Source organism: Channa argus, chromosome 14, assembly GCF_033026475.1.
Source record: "Channa argus isolate prfri chromosome 14, Channa argus male v1.0, whole genome shotgun sequence".
Taxonomy (NCBI): domain Eukaryota; kingdom Metazoa; phylum Chordata; class Actinopteri; order Anabantiformes; family Channidae; genus Channa; species Channa argus.
This window is the reverse complement of record NC_090210.1, coordinates 17252609-17273648: the sequence shown is the minus strand read 5'-3', so window position 1 is coordinate 17273648 and position 21040 is coordinate 17252609. Positions and strand designations below refer to the sequence as shown.

The 21040-nt window shown below is 36.0% G+C and overlaps 1 protein-coding gene across 1 annotated transcript; it reads left to right on the top strand.

Moving 5' to 3' along the window:
• Positions 1-324: 324 nt before the first annotated feature.
• Positions 325-21040, top strand: LOC137140621 (macrophage mannose receptor 1-like). The gene is made up of 31 exons (XM_067529018.1): positions 325-484; positions 987-1343; positions 1681-1851; positions 2111-2266; positions 3118-3228; positions 3381-3518; positions 3636-3812; positions 4664-4818; positions 5775-5888; positions 6118-6233; positions 6327-6475; positions 6561-6760; positions 7540-7655; positions 7820-7892; positions 8020-8173; positions 8979-9017; positions 9649-9812; positions 9936-9997; positions 11321-11421; positions 11507-11649; positions 15537-15639; positions 15862-15989; positions 16311-16355; positions 16506-16608; positions 16860-17092; positions 17458-17623; positions 18198-18362; positions 18508-18624; positions 18858-19013; positions 20128-20151; positions 20351-21040. Exons 1-31 carry the CDS (start codon positions 382-384, stop codon positions 20602-20604), a joined length of 4293 nt encoding a protein of 1430 aa, XP_067385119.1. The 5' UTR covers positions 325-381; the 3' UTR covers positions 20605-21040.

Here is a 21040-nt window from a genome sequence, read left to right as displayed (position 1 = left end):
GGGGGGGGTTACAAATTAAAATGATTTGTTTGAGGGTTCTTCCAGCACCCGATTCATATATGGATGCTGATTTAGACCCTGATGAGTCATGTTTAGCTTTTACATCTTACAAGTCCTCTTTTTTTTTTTCTTGACAGGAAGTAAACTGGGACACTTGTCAATTCTGGAGGGTAACATCCGTGTGAGCAAGAAAGTCTGTGTGTGTCCCCCTACTTCCCTTTGAACTCCCTCCCTTTACTCTTTTGAAAATGTTGAAATGTGCCAACCTGAAACATGACACTCAATGAAACAAAGAAAAAAAAAGTGACTGTGCCAGGGGTATTAAGATTTCCTCCTTTTTAAGGCCACACTCATAAGTCTCCTGCTTGCAATGCATGGACAATGTCTGCTGCTCTGAGACTTTTCAGGAGAATGCTGATCCCAAGGATAACTCTATTGGCTTTTGTGCTCTTAATCCCAAAGTCTCAGTGTTCAACCGAACAAGGTACACAATGAGTTTTATTAAGTCAATGATTATTTTATGAGAAACCTTTGTACTGTGGATGTAAACAGCTGTTCATTTGTCCAGATTTGGATCAGGGTGAATCATACTTATTAATTATACTGCTTATGTTTTTTTTACAGATGAAAGGTTTTCAAAATACTGCTAATACTGAATATGACTATGAATATTGACTATTCTGTACAGGAAATAGTGTTTTGATGTGAGAAGCTACAGGAAAAAACAGCAGTGAAAAAACATACTTTCCAAAATTTAGGACCTGCATTTAGAACATTGTTTTGGTAACATCAGTGGTTAATTGTAATTTAAATTGAAGTGAATTGTAATTTGGGAAAACCATATTAACCAATTCCTGTTTGTATCCGGTTGACTTATTCCATAGTCAATTTTAAAAACATATTGGAAACAAAGCCATGCATGTAATAGATCAACATATAATTGTGTGCAACATAATTGAAACTTTATTTTACATTTTGTTTTGCAGAGGGCTCATTCTCACTCATTAACAAAGCCACTGGTTTTTGTTTGCTGAAAAAATATAACCGCTGCACTGATGTGCGCTGGACAACCAGTGACCGGCTTTTTGCTACCACAAACAAAAAGTGCCTGGGAGTACAAGGTAAAAGTGTGGGAAGTGAAGTGAGCCTTTATGATTGTGATGAGAAGTCAGACCTGCAGAAGTGGGAATGCAAGAATGGAACACTGCTCGCACTCAAAGGCCAAGAGCTCTACATTGAAGTCAAACCTGATGAATCCATTGCTCTTTCCAAAACTGTGGGGCCAAATAATCACCTCACAATCACTGGGACATCTAGTGGTGCTTGCACAAGAACATACAGAGGTAAATTATGAAACATCTGCTTTAGCCACTGAAAGCAGAAGGTTGGAGAACACAATATACCATCTAGTTAAATTTACTGTGTAGAGCACTGTTCTGATATAGTGGCTCATTTTAGATATTCTGTGGCCACAATATAATGTGATATATTTTTACTGGAATTTATCAAGTGCCTATTCAAGTATTCTGTATTAAAATTTAAACGTACATTGTCTCTTTACTTAATTTTTGGCTGTGCATGCAAAACAAAACAAATAATTTTTGCCAAAATATTTCTCCAAAATGATTAAAAAATAATTTGGCAATCAACTATTAATTAACCACTTCTTTCCCTTTGCAGAATATTTCACTGTTGAAGGCAATGCATTCGGCAAGATCTGCATGTTTCCCTTTATGTACAAAGACCGGTGGTATGGAGATTGCACATCATTCGACTCTTCAATAAAACGACCTTGGTGTGCAGTTGGAACAAAATATGAGCATGAACAGTGGGGCTACTGCCCAACCTCTTGTGAGTACTGCATTTAAACACATTCAAACCTAAATCTCATTACATTAAACAGGAAGGAAATAAATATCGTATACGTGTTTTCAGGCAAATTGTTTTGTTAATAGAACATATATTAGATAAGAGTTCAAGTTGTTCTGATTTCAGAAGTCTCACTAATGTAGCGCACAGAATACAGAATACTGTGTAAGAGCACAAATTAAGGTTATAATTTCAATCAAATATTTGAATTTGTAATTACTTTCCCATACTTCTGTATCAGCCACAGAATACTGGAGGAAAAACACTGTAACAGGATCGTACTACCAGCTCAACGTACAGTCAGCCCTCACTTGGTCCCAGGCTGAGAAGAGCTGCAAGCAGCAGACTGGCTCCTTGTGCAGTATCACTGATCCCAATGAACAGGCATATCTTTCAGGTAAAGGGATGTTTCTTACTAATGAAACAGATACACTGACAGTATAAAAGGGATTGAAAACAATTGTTTGTATCACAATAGTGGAAAACATTATTGCTGTAACATGTAGTTATCGATTAAAGTCTTCCAACTTCAAATGTCTTGTTTGTTCAAAGGACCTTTATATTATTATTATATTTAGTTAAAATACTCAAATGTATCTTATTTAACACTATATATAGTGCATTTATACATGTTTTAGGGGTTTTCTACATGTGACAAGGCATATTTTATTATCTACAATACTGCTTTTGATTTATAGAAAATTCCTAAATTTAGTTTGCATTTGCAACAGCTGAAATAATATCGTTTAACTAGATAATGAAGATAAATGCTTTGATATTTTGAGTAAAAACGGGAAATCACAGATGACTAGATGTAAGTCTGCACACATGCTGGGATGTTTAAGCAGCTGCAGTATAAGAGTTTTGAAGCATACTCCTAAACCTTGAAGATAACAGTTGTTTCACACAAAAGAGCACAAGGACAGTTGCTCAACTCCCTGTTACTTCTTATATTCCAAGGACCACTGTGACACTGTAAGCACAGAGGAGATTTTTGAAATTTAATATAGAAATAAATACCAGCAAATTTGTGTTGATATATTTGACTATGGCCATTTTTGAAAGGAGGGATGTGGCGAATATTGGTGCATTTAATTTAACTTATGTGACTGGGATTTGTCTTAGTTTGTTTTTAAGCAATGTAAAAGAGGAACTGTGAGAAAGAGGAACAACATCTTAACTGATTTCCCTGTTGTTGTTTTTTTTATTTTTGTCTTTTTCAACCACATTAAAAATACAATACCACAGCATTATTGGGAGCAGGGAAACAAAAACTTTGGATTGGTGTGGTTCTGGACCCAGAGCATGGATGGCAGTGGTCTGATGGGAAACCTTTTCGTTACCTGAGATGGGGTACTGGTAAGTCCTAACTCGAAAATCTAAGACTCCTAGCTCGAAAATCTTAGCAACAGTTTGCAAATTCCCTGTAACTTGTCTTCAAGGGTGACACTATATATGGATATCCACTAGTAAAGAAGGATTCTCAAGTTACATAACTCATATTGTTTCAGGGAATCCACTTCCTAATCCGGGACACAATTGTGCATTTCTTGACTCTGATGGGCAGCAGTCTTGGCAAAGTTCAACCTGCAACAAGAAACTGGGCTACATCTGCTACAAAGCTGGGGCTCCGCCAACTCCTCCACTAAGTACAGAAAAACATTCTACTCCAATAGACCCTGCTCTGGTCACTGTAATGTTTCTTTAGGGGCACACGCACTGTATAATATCAGACATTGAACCCCTATTTGTGTTTCTACCAACAGTTGAGCAAGGATTTTGTTCAGACCCTTGGATTCCTTACAATGGTCACTGTTTCCACCTTCAGCGTATCCCTAAAACATGGTCCGATGCTCAGAAAGCTTGCCGCACAGAACATGGGGACCTAGTGAGCATCCGCAATGTCGAGGACCAAGGATTTGTCGTCTCTCAACTTGGATATGGTATGTGGGTGCCATAAATATGAAAGCTTCTAAATCAACTGAGAACATGCCAGCCTGGTTTGTGCTAAGGAATGGTTTTAAAAGGAAAAATGTATTTATTTGTTTTACAAATCTGTGCAATCTTATGAATTTGTAACTAATGAGGTTACTTATCGATGCTAGAAAGAACTGACAGTTTAATCAGGACAAGTTGTGACATTTTAATCTCTACTTTGCTGCATATCTCATCTACAAATTCATTAGGATGTTCCTATTCATAAAATGGGTGGGTTCAAATTGTGTTCAAAATATCCTAAAAACAAGCAATCTGCAAATGAGACAGTTGACTGCTGAAACTGCAGAAAGATGGTAAATATAAATGGAAGATGGGAAACTACAGCACAAATGTGTACAAGCTTGACAGTGGCTCAGGATGTAGAGCAGTCATCCACCAATCCCAGAATTGCTGTCCTGCTGTCACATATCAAAGTGTCTTTGAGAAAACGACAACGACAATGTGTGAGAGAGACTGTGAGTGTAAATGGGCGAATGAGAAGCACTTTAGGTACCGATAAAGTAGAAAGGTTGTTGTTTGCGTTGTCCTGGACTGTCCATAATAATAACTAACAATGAAATGTAATGTAAAAGCGGTTTATAAGTGCGGACCATAAACCATTTTCTTGTCTGTTATACTAATAATATGTTTCTCCATAGTGAATTAAATAGAATCAATGGTGGTATATTTATTGATGTCCATGTTTACCAGTGCATACATAGTACCCATACATGAGCATATTTCAGAGTAAAGGGGAGGTTAGAACTGAAATCTCAGCCACTGGTTTATAGTACACGTTTAATTATCCCCTCTCCAGGACCCTCTGATGAGCTTTGGATTGGACTGAATGACAGAAGGACAGAGGGTCTGTTTGACTGGAGTGACCACTCTACTGTTAGCTTCACCAGCTGGGAGTTTGGGAAACCCACTGTGTCCACTGATACAGAAGACTGTGTTCTCATAAGGGGGGAGGTAAAGACCACTATATGTCCACTAAAGTCTCTTTTATGTGCATCTGGATGTTTTATATATCAATGTGTCCGCTATCACGATTGTATCCAATCATATATATATATATATATATATATATATATATATATATATATATATATATATATATATATATATATATATATATATATATATATATATATGAATTACTTTACTAACTAAAAGATACAAGAAAACTATACATACATGAATTATACTACTATACATGAATTATAACATATATGTGCATTATTCATTTAACATTTACATGCTGAGATTTGACAATCACTTGTGCAAATCAGCAACTTCAGAAATCTTGCTGTATCAATAAGTTTTTTTTTTTTTTAATTTCCAAATTACTGGTAAATAAGAATTAATTTCTGATTGGTTCTGACCACAGAGAAAAGGAACTCGTTTAAATATGGTTTATGATCAATTTTGGGCCATTACAAAACAAGCCAAGAATAACAAGGCCAACAATAGTCAACAATTCAATAACATAAAATGAAAAAAGAAGTTGAAGATGTGGAGTTTTCCTTTTATTCAATTATTCATCAAAATCATTAATGATTGAGGTGTAAGTATGTATAGACCAGGGGTCACCAACATGGTGCCCGTGCATCTAATTTTTTTGTTGATATTCTTTTTTAAATCACATTTGATAGTTATTGTGAGAAATCATTAACATGATCCGTGTCTTCACATAGATGAATATCCTTAATTTAATTAATTATTAATAATATCATATATTTAACGGAAAGCAAAGCAAAGTTGTTATTTCAAAAGTGCGTATTAAACTAGTAGCCCTTCGCATTAGTCGGTACCAAAGAAGTATCTCTCAGTTTCAAAAAGGTTGGTGAACCCTGGTATAGACTATCCAGTACATCATCTACAATGTCTACTTTGTCTAAGTGTCGCATGATGCTTTTTTCTTTCAGAATGGGAATTGGGCAGATCGCTCATGTGACGAGAAACACGGCTTCATCTGTATGAAGCAGAGTGACATAGAAAGCACTGGGGAGGAAGTGCATACAAACATAGGTTGCAAAGCTGTAAGTAAAGTTTAAGTGTAATGTATAGACAAAGTACTGGGCGGTGATGAGAAGCTGTTAAAACACAGAAATAAACTTTGGACCCAGCTCATCTTGTGTTCAGTAGATCCATGCATTATAGAGTTTGCATCTGATGCAAATCTAAAAAAGTAGCAGTAATAATAATAATAATAAATGACAGCATTTTAAAAACACTCCTTCATTTTAATCAGTGGTTAATTCCCTACAGGGTTGGAAAAGACACGGTTCTTACTGCTATTTTGTTGGAACAGAGACAAAAAGTTTTGATGAAGCTAAAGAAGACTGCAAGAGCTCAGCCTCTTACTTAGCTGATGTTTCCAACGGGTAAGTCAACAAGATGCTGATGTTAACACTAGCAACTCTGAAGTGTATCTCTAATTAGACATTAAATCTATGAACTTGTGTAAATATTCCCAGGGTGGATAATGCATTCCTTGTCAGCTTGGTGGGTTTGAGACCAGAGAAACACTTCTGGCTTGGACTGTCAAACCAGAAAGACATTGATCAGTTTAAGTGGACCAACACAGACTTAGTAAAGTTTACTCACTGGAATGCTGAAATGCCAGGTACGGACTATTATCTTTATATTACAGGTATAAACATCTGCACTACAATTAATATTTTGTCTTTATTTCCCCCGAACAATTCCAGGATACCAACAGGGCTGTGTTGCCATGACAACCGGGATATTGGCTGGACTCTGGGATGTGCTGCCCTGCACCAATAAGGAGAAATACATCTGCAAACACCTAGCGAGTGACGCAAGTCCAACTGTTCCACCTCCGACACAAACTCCAATAACGTGTGCTGAGGGCTGGACCCGAGTAGGAATAAGAAACGTCTGCGCCAAGGTACAGCCAGCGGTCAACCTCAGCTAAATCCAATTAAAATGTTGCAGTTACAAACAAATCATGGAGCACTTAAACCGGCTGGTGTCCTACAACAATCACCATCACATACTACACATTACCAGCTACTGCAGTAAACATGCCAACAATGGAAAAATATCAGTACTAAATCAATGGTCTTGGCAATGATGATGATGAAGGCATGGGTGTGCTGTGTATGTATGCATACTCATTGCAAAATGTGTGTGCATATACAAAATCAGGTCAGTTTGATTGATTGTACAACATATAAAATAACATGAAAAAAAGAACATGACAATGTCAAGTAAGTCACATAGTAATAAAGGCACAAGGGATGATCACGCGACTCTGTAGCTCACCTTGGCTTCACGGAACTTAATAGTGACTTTCAGCGCTTCTGGCTGACAGTGACTTTCACTCTCACTGCTCTCACAACATTGTTTACAACAGTATCAGGCTGCTGTTTTCAGTGAATACACTTTGTTCACTACTGCAATACCTCACAGACAGTGGGGCATTTAGAAGATAAATGAAAGACAATATTGGAAAAGTGTTAATAAGCAGCTTGCTAACAATTTTTCCTTATCAACCTAAAACATCACGATGTGTCAATATTGTATTCACAACTGCCGTATAAAATTGCCAAAAGAAGATCTTTTTTAGTTGATAACCGATCACAACTCTTTTTCTTAATTCTTTGCTACATAACATAGTATCTGATGCACTTTAATCTGGCACACTATTCTTGTCTTGTCCTCAAGTTTTTTACAGGGCCTCGTTCAGATGAGAAGACCTGGTTTGAAGCAAGGGATTACTGCAGAGCCATCGGAGGAGATCTGCTCAGCATCCACAGTAGTACTGAACTTAACATCGCACAGTATGAATTTTTATAATAATAATAATACAATCATTTTAAACTTAAAGGTCAACATGGAAATAGTAGTTTGAAAAGCACTCCAGCATTGAATGTCACAGTTGCTTTCAATACAATGGCCCCTTCCACCCTGATGGTCAAACTTCTACGCCTTTTTTTAACTGCAGCCATGGAAAAGCCTGGATTGGACTTCATATCGCTGATCCAAACACTGGTTATGTATGGAGTGATGGCTCTCCGGTTAGTGTTTTTTACCTTTTATAAGTAATTTGATAACCATAGCAGTTCAATCATGTTTTGTAAAGTGTGTGTATATATATATATATATATATATGTTAGTTCTTTTTTATTTTCTTTATTTCAACAGGTAAACTTCCAGCACTGGCAGGAAGGAGAACCAAATAACTTTAATAATGATGAATCTTGTACTGAATTCATCATGTATTACTATGATAACTCTGGGTCCTGGAATGATGCAAACTGTGAAAGCTACAATGACTGGATATGTCAGATCCGTGCAGGTACGTACGATAAGTGTGTTCTGAATCTTTTACTCTTTCTGAAGATAAATTATTTCAAGTACTATGGAAAGAGAGAAAGAACGTTCACATTTTTCATGCTTACGAAGCTTCCGCTTTGTAATAAATCCAAGATACAGAAAATTGCTATCTATCCATCCACTGGCTATATTGCTTAGTTAGAGTGAGAGAAAAGGCAGTGAGATAGGGATGACATATTTTTGTAGGCCAAAACAAAGCTGGCATTGTCCTTGTTTCCTCGACAAAAACCTAATGAGGTTTTTTTTTTTTTTATTGGCTTGTATTACTGCAGAACATAAGCGCTGTGACGAACAGAAGTTTTTGATACTTAAATCTTTTCTAAGCAAGATCATCCTTACAAATAAACACAACTTTAAGCATTTCATGAAGCATAAATACAATCTCCAAATGTATAAAGTTACCGTTAGGCCATTCAAACTACACCTTGATGGCATTACATTATCACCACTTCGCCTGAGTGACCTAGCAATTTTCACTATAAAAATACTCAGGCTGCAAAGGTGGATTTAAGGCAAACAAATCTAAATAGAAATAATGTCAGAGAATAAAACGTGAAAATCCTTTAACCAAAAACCACAGACTTCAGGATAAGGGAGCTAGATTTGACGGAATTATGACTTGTTAGAAGAATTACCAAAATGCATCATTATTGTGTAATATTTTCTATATGCTGCACCTGTTATTTCAAACACTGTGGTGTTTTTTTAAATAGCACACTAGTTTGCTGTGCTAACTTTCTTTGGAATTAACTTTTGTTTACTTATAGGAATGACTCCAAAACTACCTCCAAATAATACTGCAGTGGGTAAGTTAATATTGCACACACCAAGGGTGACAGAAGTTTAAAACACTACATATTTTTAAGCTAAAGTGATCACGAAGCTCTTATAATTGACTGTTCAGAAGAGCTGCAACTAACAATTATTTTCATAATCAACTCATTGTCATTTTGTAATTATTTTGCCCAATAAATGTCATAAAACATTGAAAAATGTTATCTAATTTTCCAGAGCCCAAGTTAGAGTCTAACACACAAATATACTCAATTTACTAGGCCATGTTTGGTAAACTAGAGTCAGTAAATGTTGGACACAAAAGTTTGCTTTAAGAAATAAGGCAACTTAAACATATTATTCAATTACCAAAATAAATGCACCATAATTTGCAAATATTTTTCATAACTTTTCCTGTTCATACTTGTAAATATTGTGCTCAAATATATTGAGCTAATAACAGCTTTTTAAAATGACTTTAAAATGCCCAGGCAATACACAATCATAAACAGTGAAACAGTAAAGAAAAATCCTTGCACTCAAATGTTTTTATATATTGCTGTTCATAGCAGGTGATCCAGATTTCTAGAAAACACTACCAATGAAAATAGTGTTGGTGTTGTTAAAACCCAACATATGAATATGTTTCTAAAATCATTGCAGAGTTTAACACCACTTCAGATGGCTGGATTGAGTGGAAAGGCAATCAGTATTTTATTAACAGCATATCAATGGCTGCAGAGGATGCTCGTCATTTCTGTCAGCAGAGGCACGGGGACTTGATATCTATCAGTAGCAAAGATGAAAATGTCTTCTTATGGAAACAGGTACAGTAGGTAAATTTTTGTTTGCTGAACTGTTAGCACAAATTTGGCACACAATGAATAAATTTTCCTATCTATAAAAGCAGGTCTTAAAGATTGCATGTATTTGTGTATTTACTGTCACAGGTTTCCAGAAGCTATGGGTCCTATTATTTAGGTTTGTCAGTGGATCTTGATAGATCGATTTGGTAAGTGTCAGTAAACACAATAACATGTAATGCAGTTAACCGTTGGTATTAAGAAAGATGAAGAAAATTCATACCAAGTACTATTTTCAAAGTTATAAAGGTTTTAAGCTACAATGACAAAACCTGATTAGCTTTAGTAATGTGATTTATTTCCAAGTCAAAGTGAGTTTTCACCTAAGTGAATCCCTCGCTAAAAAGTGGCCCATCTTAGCGATTCCACCATGAGCAAATAAGCTGCAGAAGGCTGCTGACGTTAATTTGGATTGTTACCGTACAGTAGATCAAATTAAATAATAATCAGTCTTTGAAAAAGTCAACCCTAACTTAGTCATATTATGGCGTCTAAAAGACTGAGACATCAAAAAGTAAAATTTTTATGCAAACTTGGTAATAATCAGAAGATTATCAGGGCTTGACTGTAACACTTGATTGCCTGCTTGCCCGGGGCAAATACACTCTATGATAACGCAAGTGTAATTTGTAGTTGCCAATTCAGACACGTGGAAAAAAAAAAAGATGGCCTGCAGTGTTTGCTAAACACTTCTTTATGTTTCACCCACCGTAAATCGATTAAAACCGTAGATCAATGTAGAGCTGCACACAAGCATGTTCGATCCTAAATTGTTTATGATCTGGTTTCAGGTCAACCAGAGATCGCAGATTTTATGGATGTAGGTTATGTGTGTAGTAGGGTTTCTGACCATCAATGAAACAAGCCCTACTACACACATATCCTACATCCATAAAATCTGCGATATTAGTGTTTTTACCATGTGGCTGAAATTACTGTGACTGGTAAAACTGGTAAAGTCAAGTTTTACCAGTAGGCTACAAATTTAAAGTCAAAGAAAACAAAAACATCCAAAACACAGGCGCTACCTGCAGTTATCTCTGCGCCTGTAAATAAGGGACCATCTGCGTTTTGCTCTGTAATCTGCAAATAAATGAGCACATTGTTTTATGTAAGATGTATTTTTACCAGGTAAAATTGCCTCTTTAAATTCACCACGTCACAATATAGATTTAATTTAATTTAGATGTAATTTTTTAAAATGTCTTTATTTGTCTTTAAATAGGCCTACATTTTCTATTTTGGACAAGTAAGTTTGGGTTTCAGGCATCCAAAACATCTCAGCAACTTGCCCAAAGAGCAAGAGGTCTAAAAAGCTAAATGTTGAATCTTGGTAACTGGCAAGTCATTTTTACCTGCCCCATGTTTATTTACCATACAAAATGCGAGCAAGCAGATTAATAAAATCATCATTATCAAATTGTGTTTACATGATTACAAATAATAATTAACTTCATTTTGTTTGATTCAAGGTGGATGGATGATTCTCCAGTAGGGCTGCAAAGATGGGATGAAAATCAGCCAAATTCTGATAACTTTGATGAGAACTGCGTTGTTATGACGTATTATATGGGTAAGTAATCAGAATAATGCTATGTATCATAATATGAAGAATGAGTAACTAAGCATAAAAGAATGCATCTCTGCTGTACTTCCAGGCTTCTGGCGTACATGTAATTGTGGTCAAGAGCACTACTCCATTTGTAAACGGGGACGCTCACCAATCACCAATACAACTGCAGCCCCCACGGTTCCTCCTAAAGGTGGCTGCCCACCTAGGTGGACAAAATTTGACTCAAAGGTCAGAAATCACTGCTTCTCTGAAATTCTTTAAATGCCAGATCTGAAACTTTTAGTCATTTTTGTCAATGGGACTGGTCTGACCTGGTCTGACCTGAAGTATTTTATATACAGTGGCTTTTTTTTTTAATAGAAGAAACCATGGGACTGAATAAATTTATAATTTAAAAAAACACAAAAGTTTTTTTTTATAGTTTAACTTAGTGGTAGTGTTGGACAGTGTATCAGTGTCAAGTCTCAGAGCAGGTTTGTAGCTGCTGGTGCTATCTATCAGAAAACAGGTTGAGCGCCATTCATCTATGTACATATGTGATCCTGCTACAAACAGTCAGAAAGATGAGTTCAGCATTGGAAGTATTAAACATACTTTATCCAAACCTCTTTCTGCATCGAAGTATTATAACAATATACATAATAATATTTGGAACATTATTTTTGTTACACAGGGAACCAAGAGAATTGTGACTGATTAATATAATTTTAGTGTTCAGTGAGATATTTTAAACCTACTAACAATTACACTTGAAATCTTTCCTTCCATAATATCTACAAAAACAAATTCTGATAATTAGTTTGCTTCAATAACATTTACACCACCTTGGGGTTTTATTTTGAAAATATAATGTGGTTTGGAAAAATAATATTATTAACTTATACCTGCTGATGTATCATCATGGATTCACCACGCGTCACCTCCACCAAAGTGAGATAGTGGAGTAGTTTTACATTTGTATTTAAGTAAAATGTAGATAATCTATTAGTTTTAATCTACACTTTCTTAGTTTCTGCTTAATTTCCTAGACTGAAGCATCAGAATAATTCAGAATTCATAAACCATACCACCGTTTCTTTACACTCATATCGTCTCCACAATCATAAAGCAGATACTTTATCAAAAAAAGATCCCAGCTTCTATTTCCACAATAACATCTAGACCAGCGGGCCAGATCTCACAGACCTCCTGCTTTTAACATGCTAGCATATTGTTCTTCACGCTTAAAAGGTCAGAAAATAAGGCTGCATCCACACAATATAGGGTCAGCTGATCACTATTTGTGTCTCTCTGCAACACATTCTTTCTCACACTCCCTCTTACACACACACACAACTACAAAACACACTCCCTAGCTGCTCAGGAAGTAGCCTCTGCAAACTTTGTACTAACCTTTCATCATCAAATTGGTAAACACCTGCTGCAAAAAAAATTCTGCTCCTCTCCTCCTCACTCATCATGTTTTGCACATTATTAAAAAAATCGCTGCTCTGCACTAAAACTGTGATGGTACTGGCCACATTCAAACATTTGCTAATGTCTAACAGATCAAATGTTAGAATAGAATAGGCTTTATTGTCATTGCACATAAAAAGTATAACGAACCTGTGGTTGCTCTTCTCAAACAACAGTGCACTAAAATATAATACCAGAATAATAAAACAGTTTTAAAAATAAAAAAATACAAAATTGCACCTGAAGTTCCACCTTAGGGTTGTGCAGTGATGACATTACTTATGGTGTAAAGATTGTATATTTTATGTGCTCAGTGATTGTATGTAATCAGAATAGCCCTGGGGAAGTAAATGTTTATTAGACTGGTGGTGTGGGACTTTATTGACCTGAAGTGCCATCCAGCAACAGGTCAAACAAGTGATGCCCCGGATGTGGAGGATCTCCTGTGGTGACCAGGGAGAGAAACCAGTGATTTTTTTGAGGTGTGTTTATCACCCTCTCGGTGGGCGGAAGACAATCCCTAATGTGCTGAGAGATTAGTTGTGTGGGTCTGTAGTCATTAAGACTCTAAATGTTTGGTTTTTTGCAATGGGAATAGTTGTAGTGGCCTTCAGGCATTGTGGGACAATGGCATATGTCAGGGAGAGATTGAACAACTTGGTGAGGTCCCTGCCAGCTGGTCTGCACATACTTAAACCACTGCACCGGGGATACTGTCAAGTCCTGGAGCTTTCGTGGGATTCACTGCCCTCAACATTTTTCTCACCTCGTGCTGTTGGAGAGAGAGAGGTGCAATGTAATAGTTGTCATGGGGTGGTGTTTGCAGGTGTCTCTCAAAGTGTGCAAAATAGCTATTTAGCTCCTCAGCCAGCGTGCTGTTTCCGACCATTTCGTTTGTTGGGCCCTGGCCCTGGTTGGGGCCTGTATGGCCTTCCACATCTGCTATGGATCGTTTTCAGTGAATGGCCCTTCATCTTCCTCCTGTAGGTCTCCTTGGCAGGTTGGATGCATCTTTTCAGGTCGGCCCTGACATTGCGCTGTCACCTGCTCTGAAAGCCAAATTACGAGCCCTAATCAGAGCCTGGACTTCGTTTGTCATCCAGGGTTTCCTGTTGGGGATAACCCAGATGGGTTTGTCCACTGTGGCAGGTCTTTATATAGTAAAGCACAGTCTCTGAATTCCCTGAAGAGTCATGGGTCTGTCTTCAGCTAAGCATCATAACTTCAATATTTATTTACATCCTGGATCCTGTTACAGTAACTTCATGGAAAATCACTAGTTACTGAACCTTGCAGGATATTCTACAAAGTTTCTTCAATGTCCCCAAATCCAGTTAATCTACGCTTTGAACTCTGAATGTACTCTTTCCTCCATTATCAAATTATACTTAATGTAGTAATCTTTTTAGAAAGATTATTTTACATTGGATATGAAAAAAAAAAACTAATTTTAAGAAGAGTTTTAGATGTAGTAAAAGAGAAGGGAATAATTTGTAAATCATTTGAAATCTATATTTGATTGTAAACAGTACAAAGACAACATATTAAATGTTGACACTGAAAAACTGCATTTAATTTCAAAATAATTAAAAACTAGTTTATAGGGGCAACAAAAGACTGGAAAAGTTTGGTAGTACTAAAAGAAACACTTGGCTTATCTTACAACTAATGAGATTAATTGACAACAGGCCAGTAATTAATTATAAAAAGAGCATCCCAGAAATGTTGAGTCTTTTTGTAAATGATCTGCTTATATAGTGCTTTTTGCTATGTCTTATAGGAAGTAAGGTTCATTATTGTAAAAAGAAGGAAAAGCAAAGTCAAAGCCTTAATATAATTTTTCTCAAGTAAAATTGGAAATAATTTGAGGAATTAGTCATCTGCACAAAATTCAAATATTCAGAGAATCCGGGGAATCCTGGACCTGAGCAGCACTGCATTAATCGCAGACCAGAATACAGAAGTGGAAATTACTTCATGGACTTCAGGGGATCTTTAAAAAACATACTCAGCAAAAATGAATCATTGATGCACCCACAAATGCAAACCTTATAAAATACAGCTCAAACAAGACATTTAAGAAATGGAACTGCCTTTTGTGAGCTTGAACTTATTTTAAAAGCACAGACATGATGCGAAAAACTGTCTTGTGGTAGGATATGTCAAAATTTGAATTACATTGTGAAATGAGGGAGAGGGACTATCTGACTTGTTATCAGCACACAATTTAAATGCCAGCATCCGTGGTATGGGGGTGCATTAATGCACATGGCAAGTAAATTTCTCATTTTTCACATTAGATGTTTTTTAAGCACTATTTACAAAACTCAAAAAGGAGTTTTAAATGCTTTTTAAACAATTTAATTATCTTTTATTGATATTTTATTAAACTTCTAATACAATTCCAGGATGTGGTGCAGAAGGTAGGACAGTTGTCCACCAATCCCGGAGTTGTTGATTAGATTTACATGTTGACATGTCCTTGAGCAAGACAGTGAACCCCAAATTAGTTGCTCACAGTTGGTGCAGGCCAGCTGCATAGCAATAGGGATTGTGAGCAAAAACGGGTAAGTGAGAAGCAGTAGAAAGGTGGAAAAGCACTATAGAAGTGCAGAGCACTCGTAGATTAAAACAATTTATATATTATTTCTTATCTGCAGTGTTACAATTTCGATACCAAGAGAGTCACCTGGGAAGAAGCAAGGAGACAATGCATTAACAAGGGAGGCAATTTGGTCTCAATTCCCACAAGACGTGTACAAGGTCTGTTCAACTGTCTTTCCATAAACCTTTCACAATGATAATAAGACTGAAAACATTTTAAAACTTGCAAATGGGCCGCTTGCAATTTTGTTTATCTTGCACGTTGCCTACAATGATTAACATGTTGTAAAGCTGAGCGTAAACCTCATAGAACCTTTGGAAATATTTTTGAACAGTTTGCCGGCATTGAAACACCCTAAAAATAACTTTTGATATCTTCAGCATTTCTTATCACCAAAATGGCTGAACTGGCAACTACGGATCTGTGGATTGGTTTGAACAGTTTAAGACAAGATGGATTTTTCTGGACTGATGGAAAACCAAGGCGATACAGTAACTGGGGTTATTCTGTAAGTAAACAAAGTAAAAATGTAATGTAAATGTAGTCATGTTAAAGGTAAATTAGGAGATTTTGCTGCACCGTGAGAACAGTTAAACTGCTTTTACTTTTATGTGTTTTTGTTTTGTTTTGATGTGTAGGGATGAAATGTGACACACTATTTTTAGAATGTACTTAGTCGAAATACTAGAGGTAAAATTGTCAAGTTTAAAAAGTAAAAAAATAAAAAATGTAGATCTTAAATTACTGATAACTGGGAAAATAGGTGTATAGGTGTCTTACTATTATACTGTTACTATTTTCAGTTTAAAAATCTCTCTCTGCTCTTTAGAAAAATCAACGACGTCCCGGAAGCTTTTATCAACAGTGGAATGAGGTAACATTTCCAACAGTGCTTTTCAAATAACATGCCATGTCTGCTAAGTTTTGTCATGATGTAAAGCAGACGAAAGTCATATTAATTTTGAACAGTACTGTCACAGCGGAACAGTTTTGAAAGGCTAATCTCTCCTCCTGCCTTCACCAGGAGGAGTGTGTTGTGATGTTGAGCAATCATAACCTTGTGATTGGTAAATGGATGATTAGGTCTTGCAATGACACCAATGGATTTGTATGTCTTCGAAATCCTGGTGAGTTAATCTTATTTTAAAAATTGAGGTTTATAAAGGAATTGTATAATTTTTATTCTTAAAATAAAGGCCTAATCTCGGGTCCTGTACAAAAGTCAATAGATAGAAGAATGGTCTAGGTACATGCAAAACATGATATCAAATATTTTTAAACAATGGCATAAAATGTGCAAAATTAAATTACATTTCCTTTGATATCAATAATAATATAATAAAAAAACCTAATTCGATTTGTATCTTGTTCTCAACAGACCCAAATATCAAGGCTCAACCAGACCCAGAAATTCCTAGCATCTATGAATCATTGGGAAATGACAGCATCAAGGTGGTCAGTCAAAATCTGACATGGGATGATGCACTGAAACATTGTAAAGGTGATAAAGCCAACCTGGCCAGCCTTAGAAATGAGTGGACGCGGGCCTATGTTGAGCTGATGGCTATGAATCTCAAAGCTCCTCTGTGGATTGGACTGAACAAAGAGAAGGTACAAGGCTGCAATCATCTGAAATCAAAGTAGTGTAGCCGACAAACTCCTACAGGCTAGTCCCAAAAGTTTAACACTAAAGAGCCAATCCAGCCACGTCTGGTTTTAAGAACAATATTACTCTCTCGCATATATTCTGCGCAGTGAAGGTCAAACATTTAAGGGAAGTAACATTAAAAAAAATAAAAAATCTCTGTCATTTAGTTATACTGTAAGTCACATATTACAAAATGTTTCACAAAATATTTGCAGTGGCTTAATCTTTCTTCATGACAAAGTGTACAAGCCACATTAAAAAACTTTAATTTTAGCAGAAATGTATGTATATATTTTAACATGGCTGCATGATCAATTTTTGTTTTCAGACTGAAGGGTATTTTAGATATATTGATGGGTGGCACCTGAACTCTGCGAACTGGGCTGAAGGTGAACCAAGTAGTGCCAAGCCTTGTGTATACATGGATACTGATGGAAAATGGAGGACTGCTCTTTGCAATCAGACCATGAACAGTGTTTGTATGCAGTCTACAGGTACGATCATTACCAGGCAAGATAAAACCATTGGCTCCACAAAAATGTGTTCACATCTATAGGTTTAGATGATATACTCTAAATGCCTATAGAGTATACTTAAAACTTCCCATATCTATATATTACTAATTATATATTACTAAATTGACCACTGGCCTCATTGACAGAGCTGCCAAGAATAAAATCCTACTAAGGTTTAGCAAATTGTAAGAAAACTGTGCCAAAACAGTGGACGTTAGATAACTGGAACAAAGTCTTGTGGACTGATGAGTCAAGTTTGAGGTGTTTGGATCCAACATGTCTGATGCAGAGGTCACTAAAAAAAAAAAAATCGATATTGCATCAATATTGCTTTACTGAATTCAGTAAACATTGCCATACTCTAATGTTATATGATACTTTATAGCCACTTTATATATGTTGAAGTTTTGATTACAAAATTAAAGAAATACATCAAATGCATCACAACTACTGTAGTTATGACAATGATGTAACATATAAACATTTTATTACTGCACTAAATTTCACAGTAAGAAATATTGCCATTACCTATTTCTGTCTATGTCCCTTGCAGATGTGGCACCGACAGAGTCAGTCAGTTTCCCTGGAGTTTGCCCTGATGACACTAATGAGGAGTATCACCAGAGTTACTCCTGGCTTCCATTTCACGGTCACTGTTTTTTGTTTGTAACAGAGGAAATTGAATGGGCAGATGCTGCTAGTAGCTGTGTGAGGCATGGTAAGAGACACTGCATTTAGAGAAAACTGTTCAGCAATTTCGAAGAAACCAGCATAGATGTATAGTATTTTGTAAAACCTATAACCAGACTAATTGATTTTTTTTTTTTTTTTTTTTTTTTGGGGGGGGGGGGGGGGGGGTGAAGGTGGAACCCTTGCTAGCATTGAAAATCCTTCTGAGCAACAATTCATCAAAAGCAATATCGAAGTATTTCAAGATGCCCACAGCTCTTTCTGGGTCGGCCTGTATAAAACTCATAAAGGTATTATAACAACAATAATCATTTCTTTCCTGCTCATGAAAATGAATAGAATTAAAATTTTTAAAAATGTTTACATTTTTGTTTACTAGAGGCTGCCTTTTTATTTTTGATTCCTTATTTACTTTCACACCTTGACAGAACTGTCACTGCCGCCATTTGGGCAAATCACAGGTTTACTGGGAAAACTATTAAAGGGAAAACAGCAATACAATAATTTCCTGATTGCTCTACAGGGACGTGGAAGTGGTTGGATAAAACAGTCATGGAATACACTAACTGGGGTCCAGAAGAGCCTGAGTATGACTATGGAGAGATCGGAACCTCAGATGGGTTTTGGAGGACAGGTCGAAGATGGCATGACAGAGCTTACATCTGCAAAACACCCAAAGGTACGAACATCATATCCATGTAAAGTAAATATACTGTAAAATCTTCTGGACGGCATAAGATCAAGACTCTTTTTAATAAAATAAAACTTTTACTTAAGGGGATATTTAACAAGGCGGTCACAATAGTTAATGAAAATAATAGCATGTCATCTGTATCATTATGATCCTACCTGATCATTTCTATTAATGTATCATCTACTTCAACTTATATATCCAGCCTTAGATTACCTCTAAAAAATTGTAGGTAAATTGAGAGAGTGGGTCAGACGCGTAGCTATTTGTTATTGCCCAAACATGCTTGCAGCAGGGAGGTGGGGGGGGGGCTAACATTGCAGCTCTTTGTCAAAACTTTTCAGCATGTCAAGCTACAACACGTGAGCACTTTATTTTTATGTGTTTTTGTTTTGATTTTCAGGGAGGAAATGTGACACACTATTTTTAGAATGTACTTAGTTTAAAAAGTAAAAAAAAAAATTGGATCTTAAATTACTGATATGAATGAAAGAATAACTGGGAAAATAGGCGTATGTACAGAGAAGCCCACATTTGCCATCCACGTTATCAATAGCTTCTGTTTTTCATATTTAGTAGGTTTTAGTGTGACCCTAATACTCCACCAGATAGTGAAAATTCATTTTTGACCAAAGAAATTGAAAGTATCAAAAACAAATCCCAGAAATGATGTATTTTCTCTCATGGGCCTCACACTTGCCTTTGTTGGACAACTCAACATTAAAAAAAGCAGCGACTGCGAGACTGTGAAGAGGCATTCACTAACCACAGAGAGTGAGTTTTAATCTGCTCAAGTGCAGGACATTGAAACATAGAGATTGGAATTCGATCAGCAATATTTTGGCCAATATTGATTTTTTGAAATATGCTCGGATTAGCATATTTCAAAAGCATAAACATAATTTCAATACCTCACAAAACTATTTTAACAGTTCATTCTATCTCATTCTATAAACATCTTCAACAGGCCTAGATAAAATGATTTTTTTTTTCCTTTTGAAAGTGGTGATACAAAAATAGACTTGGAAATGAAAAAAATTCGGTTTTGGTTTAATAAAGACTATTTGTAGAATCTGATTATGTTTCCCTGCTTTCCTTCCAGTGACACAGCCAGAAAAAATTCTTGGTAAGTTTTGTCTTTGTTTATCCATAAATTGTGTTGAATATTAATATGTTTAATAATAATAAAAACAGTTAACTGTAATGCAGTAGGTCGAGTTATTGAAAACTACAAAAAATAAAAACTTGAGCTATTTATATATACATATATTTGAAAGCATTTGACTATAATTCTTTTGTCTGATCAAAATCTTGATTCTGTGCAGATCCTGATGTTAATCCGACAAAGAGCCCTGGTAGTCGTGCTCATACAACTCTGGTAGTTGTGTTAGTTATTACTATCACTTCTGCACTGATAGCTGTTGCAGTCTTCATCTACAAGAAGTCCCCTCGTCCCTTACCCACCTTTGACAATCCACTCTACTTCGGTGGTCAACAATCCCAGCCCGATGTGGTGGACACCAATAAACTAATAGAGAATGCTGAGATAGAAAACCCTGAGCCTATTATAACTCTGTGATTTATAAAATGGCAGAATCATTTAGGTTAAATACTGTATTGTATACTGATGTGTTACAGTTTGATGCTTCATTTGTGTAACTGTTTGTTTTGTTACATTCTATGTTCGGTTATTTAACAATATGTCATTAAGTGTGAGTTTCAATGGAGTTGGCAATGTCTAACCTCATGGAACAGAACAATTCAGGCTCCAGGATGTCTTGATGAGAATGATTAGTATTAGATTTTTTAGTGAATGTTTTTTTATCTATAATTGAATGTATAATATATAATTGATTGATGTAATGCTTACGACCACATGGTGTTTATTGCTTGTACTAAAATGCTTAAAAAATGTCTCAATGCCTGTCAATGAGCTTTAAACTTGGCACTGAACAATAAATAATTTACATGACAGTTACTGTATTTCATATTAAATAACAGAAGAGATCAATTCA

What these genes read in the sequence shown, in the direction of transcription:
- LOC137140621 (XM_067529018.1), top strand. Translation starts at nt 382, where the DNA reads ATGTCTGCTGCTCTGAGACTTTTCAGGAGAATGCTGATCCCAAGGATA. An exon ending in GATATGTCAGATCCGTGCAG is followed by an intron (nt 8,174 to 8,978) that starts GTACGTACGATA and finishes GTTTACTTATAG; the next exon opens with GAATGACTCCAAAACTACCT. An exon ending in ATGTCTTCTTATGGAAACAG is followed by an intron (nt 9,813 to 9,935) that starts GTACAGTAGGTA and finishes TTACTGTCACAG; the next exon opens with GTTTCCAGAAGCTATGGGTC.